The sequence below is a fragment of the Phyllostomus hastatus genome, unplaced genomic scaffold, assembly GCF_019186645.2.
Source record: "Phyllostomus hastatus isolate PE091 unplaced genomic scaffold, TTU_PhHast_1.1 phas_contig_90, whole genome shotgun sequence".
Classification (NCBI taxonomy): Eukaryota; Metazoa; Chordata; class Mammalia; order Chiroptera; family Phyllostomidae; genus Phyllostomus; species Phyllostomus hastatus.
Window position 1 is genome coordinate 9473785 of NW_025333984.1, and position 26310 is coordinate 9500094.

The window sequence follows — 26310 nt, forward strand, 5'->3', positions numbered from 1 at the left end:
GTGAAAATAGTTAGAGTTAAACTTGCTGTGGATTTTGTCTTGGCAGTTGTCATCTTACATTATTTGTCAAAGGAAATGTGTTTGGCAGTTAAAAATCCTTCCTTAGATTTAGTGGTGGACTTTAACCTCTTAAATAAATGTTAGTATATCAGATTGTGTCCTTGAAAAATATTTTACTTGTATGAATCATGACAATGTCTAAACCTTAACTATTCTTCTGGCAAAGCATCAGTAAGAGAAAAGGTGAAAAGGAGAAGTATAGCCTTTACATCAGAAAAATATTCTTTTTAGCTGCTTACTTTCTCATGAAAAGTAAAGATGTTTACAGTGTATGCCAAGATTTTCAGTTTCTATATAACAGCAGTTAGAGGTTCTAATCATACTGAAAATTGTGTTATAATGGCCTGAGCCGTGTTGCTAGGAAACAATAGGTTCCAATTTTGTATTCCTGCTCTCACTCCTGTGCTGAAAAGTGAGTGGATACTGTACAGGTTCATGTTCTCTGACTGCAGTTAAATGGTCTTTTGCATTTTGCTCTGGTTTTCAGGCCAGAAGCATGCATTTTTCTACAAGAGCATCACAACAACATGCTGTAAATATTTAAAGTTCAACATTATGTGTCGATATTTGAAAGAAAAAGTACTTTGAATATTTCATTTTTAAAAAATAAAATTGCAAATGAACACTGTGTCCCATTTTATTCACGTGCCAAACAGCCTCTCCAGTCAGCCTGGTCACCTGAGATATGAAAAGTGGCTCCCTAACAGGGAACAATAAACCTACGTTATCTTGAAAATGTAGGTGCAGAAATCAAAAAGGTACTAATCCTAAGCAGGCATCTCTTCATTTTTATTTTTCATACAAATATAATCTCTGACACAAATGACCATTTAATACAAAGAGAATAGTAGCTGTTGAAAGTTGAAATGCCTCTAGGCTATGATTTTTTAAAAGGTTTCTCTCCTTTTGATGCCTTTCTGGACACTAGAAAGAAAATAAAGAACTGTAAGAGGGGGTGGGGGAGAGTTAGGAGAGCAGGGCACCCAAATGCATTGGCAAAAAAAAATGAATGGCGGTTGAACCATTCAGAAACAGCAGCTCTTCTGAGCTCTTCCTAGGTCCTGAGCAATCACAGTGGCCATTGGCCCTTACTTTTTCACAACAAGACCTTTATGAGTGACACTGGGAAAGCTGGCCAACAGCTCTTCCAAAATGCAACTTAACAATAATGGGGCATTATAGTCCAAACAGCCAGTTCCTGAAACTGGCTTGGAATCCTGGAATTTATGGCACTCTGAACAGCCCTGCTGCCACTCAGGCACTGATATATACACGGATCTAGTGAAAACATTCAGGGAGCGAAACACACTCCTGATTGTCTCAACACAACCCACCTGCAAAATGCAACACAGGGTGCAGGTGGGGGTTGATATTAGTATCATCTGGAGTTTTTAATTTTTTAAAATATGCATCACAACCTCAGAGTACAAACAGTAAAAGGGAATTATTAGAGAGTTACGCGATTTCTCCATATCACTTCCCCATTCACCCTCACTTTGAGAGGCCTTTGAATGTCAATGTTATTTAAATCTATAGTGATAGTACTACCTTAAATGTAAATAATTGTAGCACCTCGATAATTCTGTGAGTTATACTAGACTTAATTGTTCATACGTGGCAAATGTAATAATAGTAACAGACTGACTGCCTTAAGGTCACATGGATAATAATCAGTGACAAAGCTGAAAAGAAAATTCAAGTCTCATCTGTTATGTCGATGGGCTCTCTCCAGTCGATCAGGTTTGTTATATCTTTCTTCATAAAAATGTTCATTTCTAAAGTCAAATGACCTAATGATAAACATTCAGCTTTTTACTACAAGTTTGGCCAATGATCCCAAATTATGAAAGTGTCCAAACTGGGTAGTTTAACTTCACCTCTAGCTGCAGACTGCAAAATAATGATATCCCATTTACTGCAAGGGCAAACATAGGCAACAAAGTTGAATTTATTGTCCACTAACAGAAAGATTAGGCGTCTTGTAGTAACCTTGAAGTGCTCAAGGGCAAATCTGGGTTTCATTATTAATAGACTCTGGAGTCTGAACTCAAAGTGAATCCAATAAAACATAAGCTGATGTTTAAACATTCTTAACAGATTTTAAAGCTTTCTCTCACACTTCAAATTCTCTATCCTTTTTACAACACATATCTTAAATCCAGCCCTCTATTTATATCAGAACACTTAATCAGAGGCGTTCTCTGTAGACTCACTGTACCTATGTGCTGCTACCACCAAGGTTCCCTGACTATAATAGCCAAACTGACAATTACCTAAGCTGGTCTCCCAACCGACCTTATCTCTTCAGAACAAATTTCAGAGGAAATGTATGAGTATTTGATCAACTGTCAAGTTCCTTGTGGGCTTGCTGACACACTTTTTTTTTCTGAAGAGAGGTGTACACTTGGAAATATATGAGCATTTGTCTATCTTGACTCAGCATCTTAAAGGTATATGTTAGCATGGCAATATTTTAGATATGGCAAGGATATGACCTTTCTGAAAAGGTGCAAGCTATTATGTGCCAGGAAATAGCACAGATGCTCATGCTGGGAAAGAAAAAGTGAAAACAACTTGATGAGTAAAAGGCTGGTAAAAGAAGAAAGTGGATGAGCACATCAGTTGGAAAGTTTGACAGTAGCAAAATCAGAAAAGCACTTATCCTTTTCAGGGGATCTGTCCCATAAGATAAGTAAGATGGCCTTCATCAATATTTCATTTAATAAATGAATAGCACCTATCTCTGAATACTTTTAAAGGGATATTTTAAGACAAATTAGGTAAATGAAGCTTTCAGATACTTTATTAAAACATGAAAGACCATTAATGATTCCAAAAAAGTGTAAAAAAGGATCTGATTAAGAGACAAGCAAATATAATTCATATATTTAGGATTATTCCAGAATGAACAAATTACAGTAAAAAAATAGTTACACCTATTAATACTTAAACCCACGCTACAAATGATTAAGAAGTATCTAAACATATGCATTTTACTTTGAAAATCAGCTTTCTGAATTCCTTTACAAGTTACAAGTGAGGCTTTTACTTCTACAACAGGTAAATGGTCCACAATACATATTGCACTTCTGTAGCATCTACAGTAAATGCTCAGAAATCAGCCCCCTGCCAGCTCATGGAGAGTAACTCTGGCCCTTGGCAGCTCACTAATTATTAACCAGGCTCACCACCACCGATGAACAGCTCAGAATTCCAGTTTATTAGTTTATAATGACACGTAGTCCTTTCCTCTGAACCATGGACTCAAGCCTCTAAAGACAGATGTATCTACACACCAGGAACCTCACTTGCCATGTACTTACCGCCTTTTATTGTTAGTTTCTTATTGTCTTATTCTTACTTTCTCTTGTCTTTTACTGTTTCTTGTCCAGCTAGATAATGAGCTGCCTGAGTGCAGGGACCAAGTGAAAGTTTACTTCTCTACCCCAGTGCCTATTGCGTTTGTTCAGTGAATGAATTCTCTGAGCCCTTAAGCAACCTGACATAATCAAATCACAAGTCACAGAAACATAAAATGTGAAAAGAAACTACAAATCCCCACCATTGCATAAAATCTTGGCTCTCACTTAGGTTGCAGTCACTTGGGATTGTTAACAATTAACACAACCATAAGCTTTCCACTGGTCTGTAGGGCTACCTAATGGGGAGACTGCCTCAGCTGAGGAGCCGCAGCTGCTGAAGCTTCCCCTTCAAAATGAGGTTTGACATGAAGTAGCAACAACTGGGGGCTGACACAGGTAAATGAAGGCAAGTCCACTTCATCAGATTCGCAATATAATTTCAAATCCTGTGGCATCAACTGTAATAAACATTTAGGACATATCTTAAATTATGGGGTTTTTAAACTCCGGATTGATCTGTGGGTTTTACTCTCCAACATCAGAGCACTAGGCAAAAAGGTAGCTTTCAGAATTAAACAGAAATTGTTCACTCTTTATCTAGTACTTGTTTTAGCCCACAGTGGACAGCTTCATAAATCCCAAAGGAGCCTACAACACGATAGCCGGGGGAGAGCAGAATGTCAAATGCAGAACCGCACATGACAAAGAAGAGGGGCACGGACCAGCTGCCTGCCATGTAATTAAACAAGATATTTCAAAGTCAGGAGGTATCAAATAATATTTCACTAGAAATGGTGCTTTTGAGAAAAACTGAGGATTGTTTTTATTTATATTAGCCAAGAATTAACACTAATCTTTTGTAAAGTATCATGTTTTCAATCGTTTTCCATTTGCAAATAAAAATAACTGAAAATAAGCTGTGGAATGACTTTTTCCCAATCCTCATTTCAAAGCTCCTCATTATCCAGAAAGTCCATTTCTGCTTTAACATCATGTTAGATGCTTTTATTGCAGGGCTAAGATGGTACTAGAAATGCATTTGTAGCTCACTGAACTGTATTATCTACTGTATATAAAACAGCATATATTTAAATTATTGAAAATAAAGTACAAGGGGTTTTATTTTTCTTCACGGTGCTTTCAGGAAGACACCAGGATCTCCTCTTCTCCCTAAAGAAAAATAATAACAAAAATCAAGAAAAGATAAACTTACAAGCTATTGAAATTACTGGTTAACTCAAATTTATAATAATAAAATTTCCAACTGCATAAAGCTCACACAGATACAACACAATGATATAGCTCAAGGAACTAGTATTTAAAATTGAGTTATAACGAATGAAATATTGAGCAGAAAAGAACAATTAGCCAATTTGTAAGTTGGAGTTCTATTTCCATTTCTATTATTCCTTAATTTAATTTACCACTTGAGTCTAATTGTCAGTTTGTGCTTAAGCCTGGGTCCCTGTCCAAAAAAAAAAGGGGGGGAGGATATAACAACTTATTTTCTTTCACCACAAATATTTATTGTTTCAATCAGGCATATCTCCTTCCTCCAAACAAATGATTAACCCCTTTCGAAAGATGAAGAAACAATTACGTGTCTAATGGCCCCAGACATTGGTTAGTATTTGGTCATTAGCTTGACCTGTGCACTAAAACAGCTTTGCTCAGGAGATGTAACAATTCATGCCTGTGGAATAATAAAGTCAACTAATTTCATTTCCTTTGCTACAATAAAGTTTCATTAATTCAAGCTCCACAAATTCAGAAATCAGGATCACGTGGGCCAGGCTAACATTAGCTTCTCCCCCACTGAAGGGAAAAATATAGTTTACTAAGCAAAGGTAAAGGACACCCAGGTGCTCCCTGAGCTGTCCCATCTTGCACATCATTTGGCTCTGAATTAGTGAAATGAAATGGTACTTATGTATTGACAAAAGAGGATAGGGAGGACAAGATGAAATGAGAGAGGTTAAATATTATGGGCCCATAGAATTTTTTACATTCTTGCAGGAGTTTTTTTACTATATATTTTTTATTTTTAAATTATAGTTTACATTCCATATTATTTCATATTAGTTCTATTAAAAGTTTATAATACAGCATATTTAAATCAAAACATGGGAATAATCCCCACCCCTCTCATGTGATGTGTTGGCTACATGAACTTTCTCATTGCATTTTTCTTATGGTACTTCCTGTAACAATATGTTCATGAACAGGTTGACTCATAACCCGACCTTCCAGATCCTGTCAAAATTAATAGTAGGGTGGGGATCTAGGAGGAAAAAGCAAAAGGGACTAAGGAGTACACACTTCCAGTTGCAAAAGAAATTATGGGAATGCAAAGTACAGCATAGGGAACACAGTAAAAAATACTGTAGTAGCTAGTATGATGTCACATGGGTACTAATTTATTGTGGTAATCACTTTGTAAGTTAATTCATGTTGAATCACTATGTTGTATACCTGAAACTAATGTAATGCTGTATGTCAAACTGCAACTGAAACAAAACTGTAAAAAATTAACCGTAAATCATACCTGTAGTACCTTGTGTACTTCTACTTGAGGACTTCTCAACTGGATACTGCAGTGGTATTACAATACCTTGATCTGGCTTCTGAAATGCTGAAATGAGATTTTTTATTTTCCGGAAAAATCTTTTATGAACCCCAGGTGCTGTCTGGAAAATAAAAGGCCAAGCAAATTATTCACCTACGTCATAATGATATGAAAAGCCCTGCAAAATGTGTGAGAGATACTTAGAGAGGTAACATTTGTGTAACTTGTTCAAATATTTGAAAACATAAAGAAGAAAAAAAAACATCCCAGAAGACTTTACTTTGGTTGGCTGAATTTCCCTGCAAGAGGAGCTAATGAGCTGTCATTTCAGTTCTCCCAAGGGTGGTATTAGTTTGTACAACCTCTTGGTCATTGCCTTGCCCTTCCTGCCTGCTACCCATCATACATCCCGAACCTCTAAGGGTATACAGGCCATTACCCACAATGAATTCACCAACTTAGAAGATGCAGTTAAACACAGGAAAAACACAGATTCTATAGGTCATTAACAAAAAGCCTGAAGAACAACAATGACAACAACAAAAACAGCACCACCAACAACATATTCTCCCTGTCATCATCACACAATAGAAAATGCTACACAGGACATTAAAAATGACTATTATGATACACACAATGCATGGCTAGTTAGTCCTTATATGCTCACCGCTCAACATGTTGAGCCTCATCCTTCACATTAAATTTTTTCCTCCTTGGGAAAGTTCCATATTCTCCCTAAAATTACTCTCTCCATTTAACACCTCACCGTGACAAAGTTTCATCTATGACACAAAAATGAAAGACTATATAAGGTCACCCTTATTTATTTGTTTTTTTTTAAGAGATCATTATTTGCAAGTGACTATTAAAATGTATTCCTTTCCTGACATCAATTCTCTTGCAAAGACACAGTTTGAAATCAATAACAATTTCCTGCAAAGGCTTATGAGCCAAGCTTTAGGCAGCAGCTCAAAAGTGTCATTTTACATGAAATAAAATAGTATTGCTATAAGCAATGGAACAATCACTAGTTTTTTTTAGAAAGCTGTTTTTCAGCTATTCCATCTGGAAGATTTTTGAGGTGGGAGCTGTTTGTTAGCGTTTAATGAGAAAACATGAAGGCTGGCACGCAGACTTCTGCCAAACAGACTAAAAGCTGAAGATAGTACACTGTCCGTAGTAACTCTCGGTCATTTCCTACATCAGGGTAAGTAACTTTTCATTGAAAGCACTGGCAAAGTTCTTTTGAGCTTTAAATTAATGTGTCCACTCATAGGCTCCCACAGCTTGGAGAGTCAGTAGCCATAAAGTATAGACCATTCTCGCACTCAGCTCCACCCCTATGGTAAAAACACCTTCGCAGAACTCTACCTCATCCAAAATAACATGGCCATTCTTACAGGGGTCCAATCAGCTCTTCAGCTGCAAGGTAAAATCTGCAAATTGCAAAGGCAGGGTGTAGGCACAAAATAACCTCCTTATAGCTTCCTTAGAGCCCCATTTTTAAAGCACTTGCCCGTCTCTTGCCCCTACTAGTTCCTCAGAGGTGGGCAGTTATTGGCTGATTTGGTTAGTCCCATTTGACAGATTAAAAATGGAAATACAAAGAGATAATTCAGCTTGCCCAAGGTCCCACAGATGACCAGAGACAGAACTGCCTTGAGATCCTAGGACCTAGCCTCTTGCCTCAGATCAAGACTTAACCAAATAGACTGTAGTGAAGTTAGAATCACCAGTCATAAGAGGAACTATACACTCCCCAGGGTGGAAAGATTTCAAACCACACATCTTCTTAGCTGTTCTTGTGGCTTGTAAAACGATTTATCAACAAAAGCAACTTTTTTATGGGGACTTACAAGCAGTTAACACCTGATTATCCACACTAACAGAGAGGAATAACAGCACTGGATGTACAAAAACAATTTCAATTTGGGGTGAATGCTTCATTGGCAAATGGCTGATCTCATTTATAGTACTTTGCTTAGGTTTGTAAGTAAAATTATTTACCATCTACTGGTGTACTCATGATCAAACATCCAGAAAAGCCCAAAGGCACTAAAGTTAGCAGGCAGGGAGGTTAGTACAGTCATCACAAGTACTGCTGGAGATGCACATAATAAATGATAGGTGACTGTGTAGAATTCTCTGAATTAACAATAGAGCAAAATTTGACTCTGAGTCACATGAGAAAAATTAATACACTAGGCAATGATAAAATGTAAAAGTCTATCGAAAACTAGAAATTCAAGTAAATATCTGTCTTTCATAATTCAGTGGATCCAAGGTTCAATTTTGTCCCACTCTTTGAAACAAATCTCACACTTATCTAGATTTTTTGCACAACCTTTGCACAGAGGCTGGAGCGCACTACTGCCATGATTTTTCCTGCAGTATGGAACTACAGCATTGTTCCACAAGCAATTTAAATATCTTTCACTTGCCCACTTTTGAAAATACATTTACCACAAGATTTGCAACACTGACAACTCCCATCCTGTCGCTGAACTCAGCTATTGTATAAATTTTCACATTGCCTATTTGCTATCTCTTAGTTATCCATGGAAACATGTGTTGGATCACAGCTGGTCTTCAATATGCTCTAGAGAAGTTTCTTCCAGGCAGGTGATATGAGCTCTGGGAATACTCACTAGTTTAATATCCACCTTAGCAAAAAACACAACTGAGAAAGCAAATTTAACAGACAGAAGAAACGCAATGTGCATTGCAAAAATAAATTTAAAGAGTTCTTTTTAAAGCTGTTTTCCCTTTGGAGAAAACATGCCAATCTTCTGCTCTCTTGGTGCAGAGAATTACATTATTATATAAACAGGGTCAAAACAGACAATTGCATGAGACAGTATTAATGTTCAATAAGTCCTCTCTTCCTTAACATGATCACAAGCATGTAACAATTGGCATATGATGCTATACTTTAATGAAAGAAAACAAGCCTGAAGGCAAAATTAGCTAATCCCTAATCATTTAAGATCCTTTCCATAAAGAATATTGGTCAGCAACTGAAGGCTACTTTTCTAGTGAGAAGAGCTATTTTGGGTTAAATTATATACAAATATATGTGTAGATATCATATACAACTCTTCTTCATACTAAGTGAAATTGAATTTCTTAGTTAATCTGTAGTAATGCAGAGAATTTTTTAAATAAACAAGTATAAATAGTTTTATTTAGAAATGGCACTACTTTTCCTCTAATTAGTACTGCAATATTAATTATCCCGATATAAAGCAACAGTGTGTTCGGAAACTTGCCCCAATTCATCTCAGCAGGTCAAAACATTTGTAATCTACAATTTGTGCTTTCTGGTGTACTGATAAATTGGTAAAAGTTAGAGCTATTTCAATTTGTTTTAAATCTAGGATTTAGAGTTCCTTAAATACATAGTTATTGAGTTATTAATAGAGGTTGATAGTAGCATTTCTGTTTTCAAACAACTCATAACAAAGCACTCTCATTATAAAAATAGGCTGTTTTAAAGAGTCAGATATCAGAGAAGGCATTTGAGGTCAAAAGTTTCCGTTGTAGAGACCTCTATGTTGGTAATATACGATGTACTACACTCACACATGGAAATATATTCATTCCACAGGCACTTCTTGCAGTGGTACAGTGACTTTCAACTGTTTTCAAAGCCATCAGAACCCATTTTTTTAATGAAATCTTACTCAGAGCTCTAGTTGATAAGCAAAATAAAAGAGAACTGCTCAGATTAAAGACAAACTAAAGACCCAAAAGCATATCTGTGTAGGTCCTTCTCTTCCTCTGCAAACCTCCAGGCAAACCCAATATACCCAGGTAGAAGAATATTACAATTTTGCAGAGCATAGCTTAAAAACCACTGCAATGTTCCCTCTATCTCTAGTCCACCTCTCCACATTCCTCCCACTTGGCTCATCTAGGAGTCCTGCTTCCACACACAGAGCAGCCCTGCTTACCCTAATACTTGAAAAACCATCCTTTCTTTGAACTCCTACAGTAAATAAGGTAGCACTTGATTATACACAATGATATTGATGTGTATATTCATCACTGTCAATGTGGGCAAGTTCACATTTTTGAGGGCTTACTATGTTCTAGGTCCTGTTCCTCAGAGCTTTCTTTATATGCATTATCTCACTTAATCTTCAAAATGAGCTTTATAAATACGGAACTAGTTTTAGGCTCATTCTACAAATGAAGAAACTGGTTCAAAGAAAAGTTAGGTAACCTGCCCAAGGTCACAGACCTATCAGGGAGGACAGTGGACCTGATCTGGAGCCTAGATCCACCTGACAGCAAAGTTCAGGCCCTCACACGGCTATTTAATTCATGTCCTATCTCCTCAAGGGTATTATAAGCTTTTAGAAAATAATCCCCAATAGCACCAACACTCATATTAGTACCATTCACTAAATAATAGCTGATTTAATTATTTTCACATTTTATATGCTTTCTAAAATTTTACATATTTTTCATATGCTTTCTAAAAGTTGGACACAGTCTTTCAACTTTTTAAAAAATCTTTTCCCGCCCTGGCTAGTGTAGCTCAGTGGATTGAGCACGGGCTGCAAACCAAAGCATCACAGGTTTGATTCCCAGTCAGGGCACATGCCTGGGTTGCAGGCCACGGCCCCCAGCAACCACACATTGATGTTTCTCTCTCTTTCTCTTTCTCTCTCCCTTCCCTCTCTAAAAATAAAATAAAATAAAATAAAATAAATCTTAAAAAAAAAAATATTTTCCCCAAGGTGACACCACTCCATAGAATGGTGGTTGAACAGAAATGGCACCAAAATTCTCTAATCCCTTCTTTTTAAATTTTTATTTATTTATTTTTAGAGAGAGAGGAAGAGAGGGAGAAAGTGAGAGAAACATTGATGTGTGAAAAATACTGGTGCATCTATTTGTTGCCTCTTGCAGACCCCCACTGGGGACCTGGCCTACAACCCAGACACATGACCTGACTGGGAATCGAACCAGAGACCTCTCAGTTCATAGGCTAGCACTCAATCTACTGAGCCACACCATCCAGGGCTTTAAAAGCTTCTTAATGATCCATGAACAATTTTGGATTGGAGCTTTAGTGATATGAATCTGAAGAATACTTAGGGAATATAGAATTTGACAGCTCTTTTATAAAACCAGCCTAAATTTCAAAGACCTCCTGGATACCCACAGAAGTAAAAATAAATAAAAAAGCTATACCTCAGCACTCCAAGAACCTGTTTCTGTCTGGGACACTCGGTATGTATAAATGTAACCTTGATACCTGTGAAAGAATAAACTCCATTACTGAAAAATTCCAAAAGAACAAACAGATGCTCTTGGTTTGAGCTTAACTATCACATATAAATGTTACATATACTGGGACACACATATATGGCACCATGAATTCATAGGAAGAAAAACCGGGGGAATCTAACTGGTTTGTGTATTATATCCAGCTAATCACAGTTTCCAGTAAGCCTTCTTTATGTTTTCTTTTTTTAAAAAATGTGGGAGCTCAGACTTCTAAAGATATGTCTAATTGAACAGGAAGAAACTAGAGACCTGTTGTGACTAGTAAAAATCATGAATTATTAAATAGATTTAATTAAGAGTAGTCTGATTATTTTTAAGTACATATAGAACCTTAAAGTGAAAACATTTCTCTGGGATAAGGTACTGTGAGGCCCACTTAAAATATAGTAATAATGATATTAATTATAAATGTAATACTATATTCCTATATTGTTATTACTGTTACTTTATAGTATATTATAAACTAGTAATAACAGCAATTTGAATTAAAAAGGAGTCCTGCTAAAGAACTTGAAAGCAGCTTGTCCTTTCAAATGGGATAAATATTGTCCCTCCTCAGTGTGTATGCATATTGTATGTCTATATATTTGATTTCTACTACATACCAAGAGTTTCATATGCTGTATTGGTTTGCTTATGCCGCCATAGCAAAATACCATAGACTGGGTGGCTTAAACAAAATAAATTGATTTTCTCACAGTTTTGAAGGCTGAAGTCCAAGATCGAGGTGCTAGCAACATAGCTTTCATTCTGAGGCTTCTCTTGGTTTGTACTCAGCCACCTTCTTGCTCTGTGCTCACGAGACCTCTTTGTGTTTGAGTATGGAGAGAATGATCTCTGTCTCTTTTTCTTCTTATAAGGCCAACGATCTTATTGGATTAAGGCCCCACCATTATGACCTCATTTAACCTTAAATACATTCTAAAGACTCATCTCCAAATACATCCACATGGGGGGTCAGGCTTCAACATATGAATTTGTGGGGGACATGATTCAGTTCACAGCATTCCACCACTGGTGCCCCCAAATTCATGTTCTTCTCATATGCAAAATACATTCCTTGTGTCCCAACAGCCTGCAAAGTCTTAACTCATTCCAGCATCAACTTTAAAGTCCAAAGTTTTATCTAAATACCATCTAATCAGATTTGGGTGAGACTCAGAGTATGAGTCATCCTGAGGCAAAATTCCTCTCCAGATGTGAACCTGTGGAACCAGACAAGTTTTGTGCTTTCAAAATGTAACGATGGAAGAAGCATAAGATAGACATCCCTATTCTAATACAGAGAAATAGGAAGGAAAAAACGTCACAGGTCCCAAGCAAGTCCAAAATCTCATAAGGCCAATTGCTTGAGATCTTAATGCTTGAGAATAATCTTGGGTTCATACTCTGCCCTCCAGGCACTCAGGATGGCACTGTCACCCCCACAGCTCCGGGGGTTGGCCCTGCCCACTCAGCTCAGTTAGGTTCTGATCCCACCTTTAAAACCTATCTTGGAACAGACTCACCCCCCTGGGCCTGTGGCAGGAGTGGTATCCCTGATGATCTCTGAATTGCAGTCAGGGCCATTCTTCCCTTTTCTTGAAATATAAAGCAGGTCTGCAGTCAAATTGCCCTATTGTCCTGCCCTACTCCTTGTGGTCCAAACTGACAGTGTCTCTGAGGCATTGCCCCAAAGTCCCTTCCCAGCTTCGGCTGAGATGGTAGTTAACGTCATGGGTAATCTCCTTAAAGAGTGATTATCTGGCCGCACCCTTGGTGTTCTCTCCAGAAGAAGCTTCTTTATTTTTTGCCATAAGGATATGCTGAGAATTTTCCAAATCTTTAACTTCTGGTTTCTTTTTGTTTATCAATTCTTTCTTGAATTCATCTGTCTGCCTTCGCATTTTACTATAAGCAATGAGGAGGAACCAAGGCACCCACCCCTTCAACACTTCACTTAGAAATTTCTCCTGCTAAATATCCAGTTTACAAGTTCTACCTCCCACAAAACATGAGAACACAACTCGGTTAAGTTCTTTGCCATTTATAACAAGGATGTCCTTTCCTCCAGTTTTCAATAACATGTTCCTTATTTCTACCTGAGACCTCATCAGAAGGAACTTTAACATTTACAGTTCCACCAACATTCTGTTCACAGCAATGTAGGCTTTTCTTAGTGTGCACTTCCAAACTCCTCTAGCCTCTACCAATTGCCCAGTTCCAAAACCACTTCCACATTTTTAGGGGGTTGTTACAGCAGCACCGTATTTCTTGATTCCAAAATCTGTATTAGTCTGCTCAGGCTGCCATAGCAAAATGACTTAAACAAAAGAAATTTATTTTCTCAAAGTTCTGGAGGCTGGAAGTGCAAGATCAAGGTGCCAGCAATATAGGTTTTATTCTAAGGCCTCTTCTGGCTTGTAGGCAGTCATCTTCCTGCTCTGTGCTCACATGACCTCTTCTTCATGTATGTGCGTGCAGAGAGATCTGTCTTCCACTTCTTATTACAAGACCACCCATCTTCTTGGATTAGGGCCCCACCCATATGACCTCATTTAATATTAATTGCTTACTAAAGTCCCTATCTCCAAACACAGTCACATCTGGAGTTACGGCTTCAACATATGAATTTGACGGGAACGTGATTTAATTCATAGTACATGTATTATCTCTTTTGGACCCCACAACAGTCTTATGAGCTTTATATTGTGAAATTCATTTCACAGATGAGGGAACTAGACCTTGAGAAGTTAAGTAACCAAAGCCACAGTAGAGATCAAGCAGCAAAGAAGGATTTCAATCAGGTCTGTTTAACTCATAGTATAGTCCCAGCTCTTGATACATGGACTTAATTTGCCTAATAGATTTTACTTCATATACAAGTAAAGTAAACTTTATGCTGAATTATTTCAAATTATGAATCCGATTCAGGATCAACAGAGTTTTAAGACATTTTGTGATCATTATGCTTAGGCACAAATTTGGGCCAATACAGATCTTTGGTTAGAATACATGCTGAATTGAGATAAAAATAAATGTGTCTAAACCTAAAAGAACAGATGATTCTAAAGCATTCTAAACAGAAGGTCATCGTTAAGTAACTGACCTCATTTACCATTAACCACCTTTAAAACTAAGTCTTTAAATATGTGGATTAAATTACTATATATTTAATCAATATCCATCAGTACCGATTACCTACAAGACAAAAGAATCCCACTCTAATCAGGTTCATACTATTTGTAAACCCTCCTCCTCCCCAAAAAGATCAATTGAATTGCTGCTGTGATTATAAGAAATATTCCATTTTTGTTACAGAGGTTTGTCAGAACATTTAGATCATATATAAAATACGTTAACATATGCCTCTGTAGAATATGCTAAATAAATATAAAATATTACATTGTTAAAGTCCTTTGTTTTTCTAAGTAATTGAAATCTACCTCAAAGCCCACTGATTTCAGTAAGCACTCTACAGGGAACAAGGCAAGAGCTTTGATTTCCATTTTACACCATGGGAACTCAAATGTAAGGCTTGAAATGATTTCCTTGAAGTTACACCGCAAAATGGAGATATAAGCAGAGAAATAGGTCCTTAGTTCTATTTTCCCTCTGGGAAGTGATTAATGGCAATAATTCAGTACCATTAAAGGTGATGAGGAAAGGTATCATTTAAAATCTCAGCAAAAATGAAAGCAAAATTCTAAGTAACTGGTTTTCCACTTTCTAAAACAGTGGGTTGCTTCAAAATACAATGAACCTAACTCCCTACTATCATTCAGCCTCATTTAGTCAAAATAAATGAGTCTGTTTTGAAAATTGTTTCCTAACGAATCTGATCTTATCTCACTTTCAGTTAAGCAGCAGGAACTTGAGTACCACTTCAAAAGTCCTTACCTCCTTCAGTCTCTGAACAACCTGGTGTGGGTGACACATAAAATTTCTTGTGATTAACCCATCTAATATTAACAATTTCCTACTCCCCAACGCCTCAAATTTCTGAATGAGCAAAATTCTTTCACCCTTTAGATAAGCCAGCAGTTCATCTCTTCCACTTTCAACTTGCTGAAGTAACTGAACAAGGAGGGATCTCCTATAATCAACTCCAGCTATCATATGGCATGGACGGAAGAGACCTAAAACAGTGAGACTTCAATTACGTTCCCAGGGTAACACCATTGGTATCATTTAGGTGCTTGTTGAAAATTCGGAACCCAGGCCCTCCCCCAGAACTGCTGGATTAGAATCTGCATTTTAACAAGATTTCCAGTGTGGAGAAAAGGGAGCCCTAGTACATTGTATTGGGGAATGCAGATTGGTGCAGCAACTGTGGAAAACACTATGGAATCTCCTCAGAAAACCAAAAATGGAACTGCCTTTTGATTGAGCAATTCCACTGCTAGGATTATACCCTAAGAATCCTGAAACACCAATTCAAAAGAACCTATGCACCCCAATGTTCATAGCAGCACAATTTACAATAGCCAAGTGCTGGAAGCAACCTCAGTGCCCATGAGTACATGAGTGGATCAAAAAACAGTGGTACATTTACACAATAGAATACTATGCAGCAGAAAGAAAGAAGAAACTCCTACCCTTCGAGACAGGATGGATGCAACTGGAGAGCATTATGCTAAGTGAAATAAGCCAGGTGGTGAAAGACAAATACCATATGATCTCATCTATAAGTGTAACCTAATCAACAAAACAAACAAGCAAGCAAAATAGAACCAGAGCCATGGAAATAAAGAACAAACTGACAGTGACAAGAGGGGAGGAAAGAGGGCGATAATGGCGGGGGGGGGAAGGTCAAGTCAAGGAACATGTACAAAGGACCCATGGTAATGAACAATGGGGTGGGGATTGTCTTTGGGAGCAGGGGTTGGACAGGGCAAGGAGAGCAATGGTGGGTAGGAAAATGGGGACAACTGTAACTTAACAACAATTAAAAAAACAAACAAGATTTCCAGTGGACCTCTAAGAATATTAAAGTGACTAAAATGCAAAGAGAATACCCACACCTCATTGGGAATATTCATAGAAATTTCTCCAAAGTCAGCCTGGCTCTTGTCATTCACCCAGGACACTTCTGTGTCATCTCCCCCAAAGTCATCAGTCTAGGATTTAAGAATGCAACTTTATTTAAATATAAGCTGAAGCTTTTTCAATTGTTTCAGTTCATAAAGCAGCATTTCTGAAGCATTTACTCCTGCTGCCCCAACAAGATTTCATTGTTTTATTTCCTGTAGCTTTTATTATGAAACAATAAGTTTATAATACAAAGTTCAACTAAAGTATTGAATGTGGTTTTTCTCAAACTATGCATACTCTCTCCCTGTCCAGTGAAAAATCACTGTTCTAGCAAATAAATTAGCAAATTAGTAACAAGAGCTATACAAATATGCATATATTTGACCTAATAGCCTTGTGTATCTTCATACACGCCAAGGAATCAAAAGACAAAAGCAATTTGACAAAGATTTTCATGGTAGTTCTATTTTAATAGTGAAACAAATGCAATTCACCTAAGTATTCCTAAATAAGAAATGTTACTCAGAATAGGAAATGGTAGTAGAAAGAATGGTTCAAAATTATAGTAAAATTCAAAGGAATTACAGCCCTGTATTTTTGAAACAATTTTAAGCACATGGCCTATGTTGATATAAAATGATAATATGTGAAAAAAGTGGACACCAGGAGATGACACTGTGATTACAACTGTTCAAAACTGTCTGCTCCTGTATGCATATAAACTAGCAGTAAATTGAAACTAATATAAATGTGTCCCTGTGCATTAATTTTCCCTATAAGTTACATAAGTGACTAATAACATTTTTTTTAAAGAAAAGCAAACTTACCACTTGGAGCTTTAAAAATCTAGCCTATGCAAGTCAGAAATCAGAAAAAATATTATTCATTTTTTAAAAATATTGTAATTTTTTCAGGATTATCTTTCCCATGACTCCTTCCATTAATACAAACAAACCAAGAATGTAGTGTAATCATAACTTTCTTCACCTATCAAACCCTTTATCAGACTTGTTAATAAGGCTGGAATTTAAACTTTATCATGAAAAACATCTTGGAAATGAATAATTGGTGGAAAACAGTAGAGTTTTTTGTTGTTGCCATTAATTTTTTAAGTTATATTTTACACTTTAATGATTACAAAGCATATGTTGATTCAGTCCCTGCTGACATTAAAATTTGCCTTTTTTCTCCTCAAAAGTGGTCCCCAACTCTTAAAAATGTGTCCTGGTTAAAAATGGACTAGAAGAAAGCAATGTAACTTATTTCTTATTTTCTCAAAGGGTCAGTGTTGGGGACAGATTTTGATGTAGAACAGAAAAAAACCACATCAATTCCTTCTTTATACCACTTCAAGCACTACTGAAAAGAAAAAGGTTAGCTATGTCTGACTTCTTCATGACACTGTAAACAGCAAGCTCATGTCCATGCTGTCTTTGTCTACGTAAACTAATGCTATGTGCAAAGTTTAAGGCACAATTATAATGTGATGAATTTTTAACAAATATTTTAGAACTTGTATATCCAGAGAAACGGTCTCTGATGCAAAGCCATCATTATTGATACCATATCTGATTCGAGAAGTTTCTTGATTTCCTATGGCCTAATCTCCATTCTTTAAGAGTGAATTTGAATTTTCAGAACTGCCAAAAGGTATTCAGCTTCAAGTCTAATGGGAAAACTACATAATACCAGTTTTGACAAATCATGACAATAAATATAATCTCTTCTTCTCCTGAACTGCCACATAACATTTTATTTATGTGCTGCTGTGGTGGTATAACTTTGTATTACAATTATTTATAGTGAGAAATATCTGCTACATGTTAACTTTACAAATATTAACTTATGCAATAACCCTCATAAACAACCCTATGAGGTAAGTACCACCCCCCTTTTCACAGATAAGAATCCTGAGACACAGTAAGTTTAAGTAACTTGCCTAAGGTAAAACAGCTACTTAAAGGCCACAGTTGGATGCATACCCAAAGAATATGGCTGGCAGATCTGGACTCTATCTTATGGCAGGGAGGATGAATGAACAAACTGGTCTTAAGGTGAATCCAAAACACAGTTCCAGAAATGGAGGAAGTCTGCTCGGCCTTTAGGCTGGAGGTGTACACTGAGGTGAAGGGAGAAGAAGGGGACTGAAGGGAAGAGGCCAAGAGGGGAGATCTCAAAGAGGTCAACCCAGACGTCCACCTTCCTTAAGCTAAATGTACTGCAACATCAATTTTACAATGTCAGTCAGACTCAGCACTTCATTTACGGGCCTGTGAATTGTCCATTTAGTGGTCTATATGTTGCAAATTTCATCCTAAGCGAGTCTGAAGGCTTGCTCTGCCATTAATCATTGTACTCAGATAATCCAAAATAATTGTCATATTGACACCAAATCACATATACAATTGTATTCAAAAACTTTAAATTATAATTTCTCATTCTTTCAAGTTTTTTTTGCCACACTGTTCCTCTCTGTTTGTTATAACTGATAAGTTGAAATTTTATTTTGTCACCTCTCCCTCCCCCATTTCTGTAGTTAAATTGTTTGATAGGCACTTTATTCCCTTTATTCCTAGTCATCCTTTACATCTTCAAGGACAAAAAGATAATTATCTTTTTATCTAAGAATATATATGTCAAATGACTTCATTATGTGTCCTTGATGCTAAAGACTAACAGAATTTCTTCTTTCAAATCGCTCATCAGATAAGTAGCAAACAAAGTCAGATATGTACAGAAGGATGCTAATTACAGAAATATACCATTTCTTCAAACTAAATATTTTAAATACTTTAAACTAGTTTTTCTCTTTTTGCCATCAAACTATCCCAGTGGGCATTTAGGACTTTCCCAATGGCTATCTACATTGCGGGGGAGAAGGAAAGAAATGTGAGAGCTCATACGCACCTAGTGAAAAGAAACTTGTTATATCTTAAAAACCAAAACAATAAAATAAAATAACAACTGTGTGCATTAATAAGAGTATTTTGTATACTAGAGGAATACACGAAAAACACATAGAGTCAATAGTTTTCCCATGCAACAGAAAATATAGCGGGAAAAGATTCCACTTACGATAGAAACAGAAATATCAACACATTCATACACATGATAACTAGAAATAAACTTAACAAACATGTGCAAGACCTATGGGAAGAAAACTACAAAACTTTGTTAATGGATGTAAATAAAAAAAATAATAAATCGGGAGATATGTCAGGTTTGGGAATGGGAAGACTAAATTCTTTAAAGATGACAATTCCTCCTTAATTTATTGAGTTTAATGTAATCCCAATGGAAATCTTTTAATTTAGCAAAACTATTTTAGATTTCATCTTAAAGAACCAACAGATAAGAATAGCAAATATTTTTTAAATGCATTAAAATATTATGATATGGTAGGGGCCCAAAACAAGTTTCCCCAAAAAGTGCCATCCTGACATACAGATTATTTACATCTAAAAATAAAACCCAAAATATTCAAGAAGTTTTCTTTAACTTCTCCCTTACGTGCCTACAGGAATGCAGATAGATAAACCTGCTTCGGGAAGGGAACCTTGTCATGTTCACCTTAGCACATATGAACTAAGTGTGTTAGGCAGGAGGATCCAAGCAACGTCTGTCTGTGAGATTCCCCTCGGGGTCCCATTGTTCTGGGTGGCTCAGCAAGAAACTGTTCACCACAGGTTTGCTCTTTCTCCTCTACCTGTGAATTGCCTGCTTTCCCCTTGAAATCCCAGACTCCAGCCTCGCTCTACTGAGGGATATAATCCTCAACGGCCCAATGTGCCCTTGGGCCTCCTGTTCTTATGGAATCCCTGTATGTACATATGCATCATAAATGTGGCCATTTTATCCTGTTAATCAGTCTCATGTTGATTTGATTATTAGTCCAAACAGAAGAATTTACAATGGTAGAAAAAAAATATTTTTCTTTCCCCTCAATACTATAATGCTGGTAATACAAGAATAGATCAATTGAGCTACAGATTGCTGCAAAACAATAACTGTTACATGTAAAAATGTAATATATGGTAAAGGAGGCAAATAAATCAATGTGGAATTAAAGGTCTATTTAAAAATTGTATTGGGACAATCATTAGCTATTTCAAAACAAAATCAAATTAGATCTTCTCTCCACATTAAAATAAAATTCTAAATGAAATTAAAGAGTTAAATATAAACTAATCAAACCATAAATTTAAAATAAAAACTGAAGTAAAGTTTTATGACATCTTTAGAGGACAAAAAGCTTTCTAGGCTGGGAATCAAACAAAGAAATCAAACACAAAGAAAATGAGTGATGGATTTGACCACTACAAATGTTAATATTTTTTGTCTGTCAAAGAAACCTAATGGAAAAAAAAACAAACTAAGAAAAGATACTTTCAACAGACCAAGGATTAGTGTATAAAAACCCATAATGTGTTAAGAAAAATACTAGTATCCAAATGGCTCAATGGGCAAAGTATACAAAGGGCCAATTCATGAACAAAAAACCACAACAGCTTACCAAGCATATAAAAGACACTGTATCACTAATCAAAGAAATATGGAATAGTGAGATACCAAATTTCAAGGAAAAAAATTTTTAAGGAATTCCCAAAGGCAGGAACAGTGCAATGAAATGGATACTCTTGAGCATTACCGGTGAGCATATATATGAATTGGAAGAATCATTTAGGAAAAAATATTTGGTGATCATGTATACATCAAGAATCCTAAGCTATTCATGTTTTCTGACTTAGAAATTGTACATCTTTAAAACATATTATAAAGAAGTAATCACAAATGCAAGGAAAACTTTATGGACTGAAATATGAATCATAATGGAATTTATAATTGAAAAAATGGAATTACTTGAATGTCTAAAATAGATGACTGGTTAAGGAAAATATAGTTACATGCACTGGCTGGACTATCATGCAACCATTAAAAATAATGTTCAAAAATTATTCATAATAACATTATATACAAATGGAGTTTTTTCATGCAAAGTGGAAAACTCATCAGAATACAATATTGTAAGAGCACATATGTGTTTACAAAACAACTTTAAATTAAGATATAGATGAAAAGACACTTCATTTCCAATAATAATTGTCTGTAGGTTATAAAACTACAGATGGTTTTCCCCTCATTTCCATTATCTACATGTTTCAAATTTTCTATAATATGATTAGATATTAAGAAGGATTTTTAATGAACTTACTATACAAAAATCTAGAATTTATTTATTGAAAATAGTTAGAAGAACAACTTTTCACTTTAAATATGGGTGAGCAATCTTATAAATAGACAACTTCTTTAGTACTTTATGAGATTCCAAAACTGAACAGGGCAAAAGAACATATCTGATGGCCATGACTAGGGCTTTGGAACTGGGGAAAAGAGTTTTAAAGCATAGTTTACAGTTCAAAAGCACACACAAGGTGCTATTCCTACAAAAAATATAGACTAGGAAGTTGGCGAGGGTACAGGGGGCATAACTGGTGATGGACGGAGACTTGACTTGGGGTGGTGAGCACACATTATAATATACAGATGATGTAGAATTGCACACCCAAAACCTATATAACCAGTGTCACCCCAATAAATTCAGTTAAAAGGAAAAATACAGTAACTAATTCTCAACCGAACCTTCTTGGACAATGGAAGTAAACAAAAGATAGAATGAGAAACTATTCTGAGCAAACTGCACAATCACTGAACATTTGTTAGCTATCCCTCCTTCATATGTGGGATATGCATATGTTCCTTCATATGTTCATGTGCATATGACACCATTTACATTGTTATTTCTTTTGCACATCATAAGCACACATGTTTTAGTTTAAGATGAGTCCATGGTTTATCTCAAAATGAAATGTCATTTTGTTACTACAGCATAGTGCCAAAATGGGGAAATGAAAGTTTTATATTGATCAAAAGGGACCCTTGGCTCAAAAAATTTCAGAAAGTGTCATAAAAGATAATGTATCCTTGTGCCTTCCCTCAGCAGCTCAGCCTGGCAGCTGCCCTCTAAGACTTGGAGGCCCCAGTCTGCCCATCAAAAGATGTGAGGGGAACTCCCAATTTGCCTACTCTTTTCTGCTACTTCATAAGGAGGTTTGCATGGAAAACTAAGAGTCATAAAAACTGCACTTATGCAAGATTCACTTTGGGTGAAAACTGAAATATTTAAGAATTTCCCACTTGCCTAAATTAATTACTTAAGTGATCCTGGCCTACATGGGCAAAAGGGGTAAATTTGTCCTTGCATATTTTACAAACAGCAATTTTATGCAGAAGGCTGGGAAAACATTACTGTTTTTGTTTTACAGATATTGAAAGCAAGACCCAGAACAATTAAGTGACTTCCCCAGTGTTCCACACGCGGGCCTCCTCATATCAGTCCATAGCTGTTTGCAGTAAAGAACAGTATTTGCTTTGACAGTTCATTCATTAATGCAAATATATATATTGAGTGCCTCATAATGCCTTTTACATTCCAGGCTGTGTTCCTGGTGCAGGAGACAATGTCGCTACCCTCATGGAGTTTACATTTTACCAGGAGAGCCCAGCAATAAATAAGTAAACAAGTAAATGTCAGATAGTTTAAAGCCCCTTGAAGAAAGGTGAAGAGATACAGTGTAACTGGGACAGGAGAGGGCACTTATATTAGATCAGGTAGGAGAGGCAGAAGGAGCAAAAAGTGCAAAGACCCCAAGTGGGGAGCATGATTGACAAACTTGAGAAACAACAGAAGAGGCCAGTGTGGTTGAAGCTTTAAGCAAATCTTGCAGCGTACACTGTCCCCTGCTCTCCCTTTGCCTGCCCAAAGTTTTTTTTTTTTTTTACCCTCTCGGTTAAGAGACCCATTATGTCAGCTTCACTAAAGAAGCCCTTTTGTTGGTCCACTCCCTCTTCAATCTTCTTTTGATAAGAACACCACATAAGAATACTACTTGGTTTTCATTGACCTTCCCCATTTTCCACTTGGGAAAACAATAATATAAGCAAAACATAAAGATCTGAGCCCAAAAGCTTGAATAGCTTCCGTGTATTTCACTTGAAGCCTTTACAATAAATGCATGTAGCATGGCCTGAGAGTTGCCACAAACATGGCTTGGCCATTTAAAAAATAATAAATAAACAAACAATGAAAATCCTCTGTTACCAGCATCAGTATAATCTTTTTTCACTGGCCCATAGGTACTTTAAAACCTTGCAGTGTATCATTAGGTACTGAAAATACTACCAAGCATTTTCCTTCATTTTGTTTCTGTCTAGAACCTACTGTGCCGAGCTGGTGTTTTCATGGGTGTTTTTATCCTGCTAACAAAAAGTAATTCAGCTACATACTTCCTTAGACATGTCCCATGAGTACTGAGAGAAATTGACTGCAAAAATAATAAAATAATAATAATAGGTTACCTTCACAGAATATTTACTATGTCTCAGGTGCAGTGCTAAATTTTTAACCTGCATTATGTCATTTAATCCTCACAATTCTATGACATAGGTAGTATGACATACCTATTTTGTGGATAAGAAAACTGAGGGACTGAGAGGTTAACTTGCTGAAGTCACAAACCTAGCACTGGACTATCACAGGATTAGGTCTCAGATCTGCATGACTCTGGAGCCCTGAAGCAAAGATGAAGTTGTGTCTGAATCAAAATGGGGTGTTAGACAAAGACATGCCTAAGGGCACAGCTGATTCATAACAAGGGTGTTTTCCCTCCGTGTCCTTCACAACTATTGTCTGTCCTCGCTTTTATCAAGAAGGAATCCTGCCCCCCACACATCTCTTCTAAAGGAAGCTAACTAAGCAGGTTCAGAGAGGCAGTTTTACTCACAAACATCCCCCCTCTCAGGGACCTACCTAACTGGTATTGCATTCTTCAAGTAATAAATTTAGTTTCTGAGCCTGCTTTCTCTCCCTGAATTTGATGGTCTTCCTTTGGGATGACACCTCCAAATTCATTCAAAGAGAGTTGGAAAGAAGCCGTTCTGCTTCTCAGGAGCTTCTGGCCCCAAATCTGGCCAGCCCACCATCCCAGGGCTCCAACTCACTGGCCTCTACCAGAGGTCAAAATTGAAGTCTGGATCCTGGGTCTTGCTCTGACCAAAGGTAAATTCCAGGCTGCGTTTCCCCACTCAAAAAGGTTTTCTGTACATGTGCTCCAAAAGGTCCTGGGGAGGCCTTTCTGGTGATCGGGAGGCTCAGGAAGCAAAATCCCCAGAGAGGGGCATAAGCCAAATCGTGGTCCACCATGGACCTGGGCTGCATCTGAGGTAGCCCATGAGATCAGACCATCAGGTGGGCAGTGGAGGCTGGGACAAGCTCCTGCCACCTGTGCATTGCCTGCCCCCACCACCCATGCCCACTGCCTGTGCCCACCCTCTGCAAGCCCCCAGCCCAGCTGCAACAATGTACTCACAGTACACACAGGCAGTACACGCCTGGGACACTCTCACTGTCCCTCAGCAAATAGCTGCCGTCCAGACCAGTGGCAAGCAGTAGCTTCTCCCCTGTCTCCCGGCTGATTTTGCCATGATACACAGGCATTGCGTCCATGGCCTGATGGACTCTTGGACAGGCCAAGGTGTGGACCAGGAGAAAGATGTGGCCGCCGCCGCCGCCGCCGCCGCCGCCGCCGCTGCTGCTGCAGCTGCTACTGCTGCTGCTACTGCTGCTACCAGGCAGGAGTCAGTAAACCTGACTCCCGGTTTAGCCAGATGTGCAAAAAAGAGAAAGGAGCACCGGAACAACAGGATGTTGTCTACCTGCCTTAAAACCTCCTTCTCACACTTCAATTAAAACCAGCTAAGCAATTTAGCAGCTTGGTTACTGCCACAGAGTTCCATCCCCTCCCCACCCACCCCGCCCGCAACACAGGGTTTATGTGGGAGAGGGACTACTACAATTAGAACGTCCTTGCAAGATTTGGGCTGTAATACCAACACACACACAGGAATGCTTGCTAATGCTTCTGTTCTTGTAGTTTTCCCAGGAGCCACCTGGGATGACTGAGCTTAACTAGTCCCTGAAGAGGTTGCTGATAGAGGCAAGTCGTACCCAGCCTTCATGTGGGGTAGAAACACACTGACAGAGAATGAAAGGGCCAAAACCTTTGAGATCGAAACATAGAATCTATCAGTAGTGTCAGTGTGCAATCACTACTGAACATACTAGGAGGCCTCTACAGAATCAGAAGTAGTAGGTGAACAAGGGCCTTGGGGCAAGTGCCTCCTTTCCCTCCTCCTCCCCCTCCCCCTTGCCAGTCTTCTTGAGCAATCTTGATCCTAAGCAAATAGCAATTTTTTCTCCCTCCTTGTCCAAGAACCCAGAGTGCTCATTGAGGTTCAAAAATTAGTCTATGTCCAAAGATGTTTCAGATTTATCTATTTGATGGATCTTAGATGAGAAAATAAATCATTTAATTAGAGTTTTGTCTTTATGTGACCTTCTATGTGCCCCTTGATATACAGAACTCACATTTCACCATTTGGGGCATATAACCTCTTTTAAATCACATTGCAAGTGCCGATAATTGTGTTGTAACTTTTATCCTCTAACGTTAATAGACAATATGTTTGTCTTTAGTTGATGTTAAATTACATATTATTAATTTTTTAAAACCTTTCAACCTTCATTTTCTTCTCTGAAATAAAGCCTTCCTTCTATTTCAAAATGTACTGTTAAGTAATAGTTCCCCAAAACTTCTTCCTCTTTCACTAGAATAACACTTTGTTTAATGCTTGAAGTCAAATGGTCCTCTACATTTTTCCTTTTGATTATATAAAACACTTTTAAAGTTGGAATTTAAATACCTGCAGTTATGTTGTCTGTTGTATGTCTCCCACAGTTTCAGCACCGAGTTCCTTGAGAACACAGCAAGGTTGGGAGCTCAACGGCAAGAACAACTTTTAAATCCTCACATATCTTACCAATGGACCACATGCACAGAGGTGCCTTGTACCAAGGCCAGATATTTGCTCTCCACCTACTAAGATTGAGAACAA

At 37.4% G+C, this 26310-nt stretch overlaps 1 protein-coding gene across 1 annotated transcript; it reads right to left on the reverse strand.

Moving 5' to 3' along the window:
* Positions 1-2840: 2840 nt before the first annotated feature.
* SH2D1A (SH2 domain containing 1A) lies at positions 2841-25081 on the reverse strand. Its single transcript, XM_045852187.1, has 4 exons — positions 24726-25081; positions 11191-11254; positions 5968-6109; positions 2841-4592 (listed from the first exon to the last, which is right to left on the reverse strand). Exons 1-4 carry the CDS (start codon positions 24860-24862, stop codon positions 4552-4554), a joined length of 384 nt encoding a protein of 127 aa, XP_045708143.1. The 5' UTR covers positions 24863-25081; the 3' UTR covers positions 2841-4551.
* Positions 25082-26310: the final 1229 nt, after the last annotated feature.

Bases quoted from the DNA above. Each gene is read 5' to 3' on its own strand.
- SH2D1A (XM_045852187.1), bottom strand. From the start codon at position 24,862: ATGGACGCAATGCCTGTGTATCATGGCAAAATCAGCCGGGAGACAGGG. The intron at 11,255-24,725 runs GTGAGTACATTG...ATTCTTTCACAG, and splicing joins GTGTACTGCCTGTGTGTACT to GTATCAAGGTTACATTTATA. The intron at 6,110-11,190 runs GTATAGCTTTTT...TTTATTTTCCAG, and splicing joins CAGGTTCTTGGAGTGCTGAG to ACAGCACCTGGGGTTCATAA.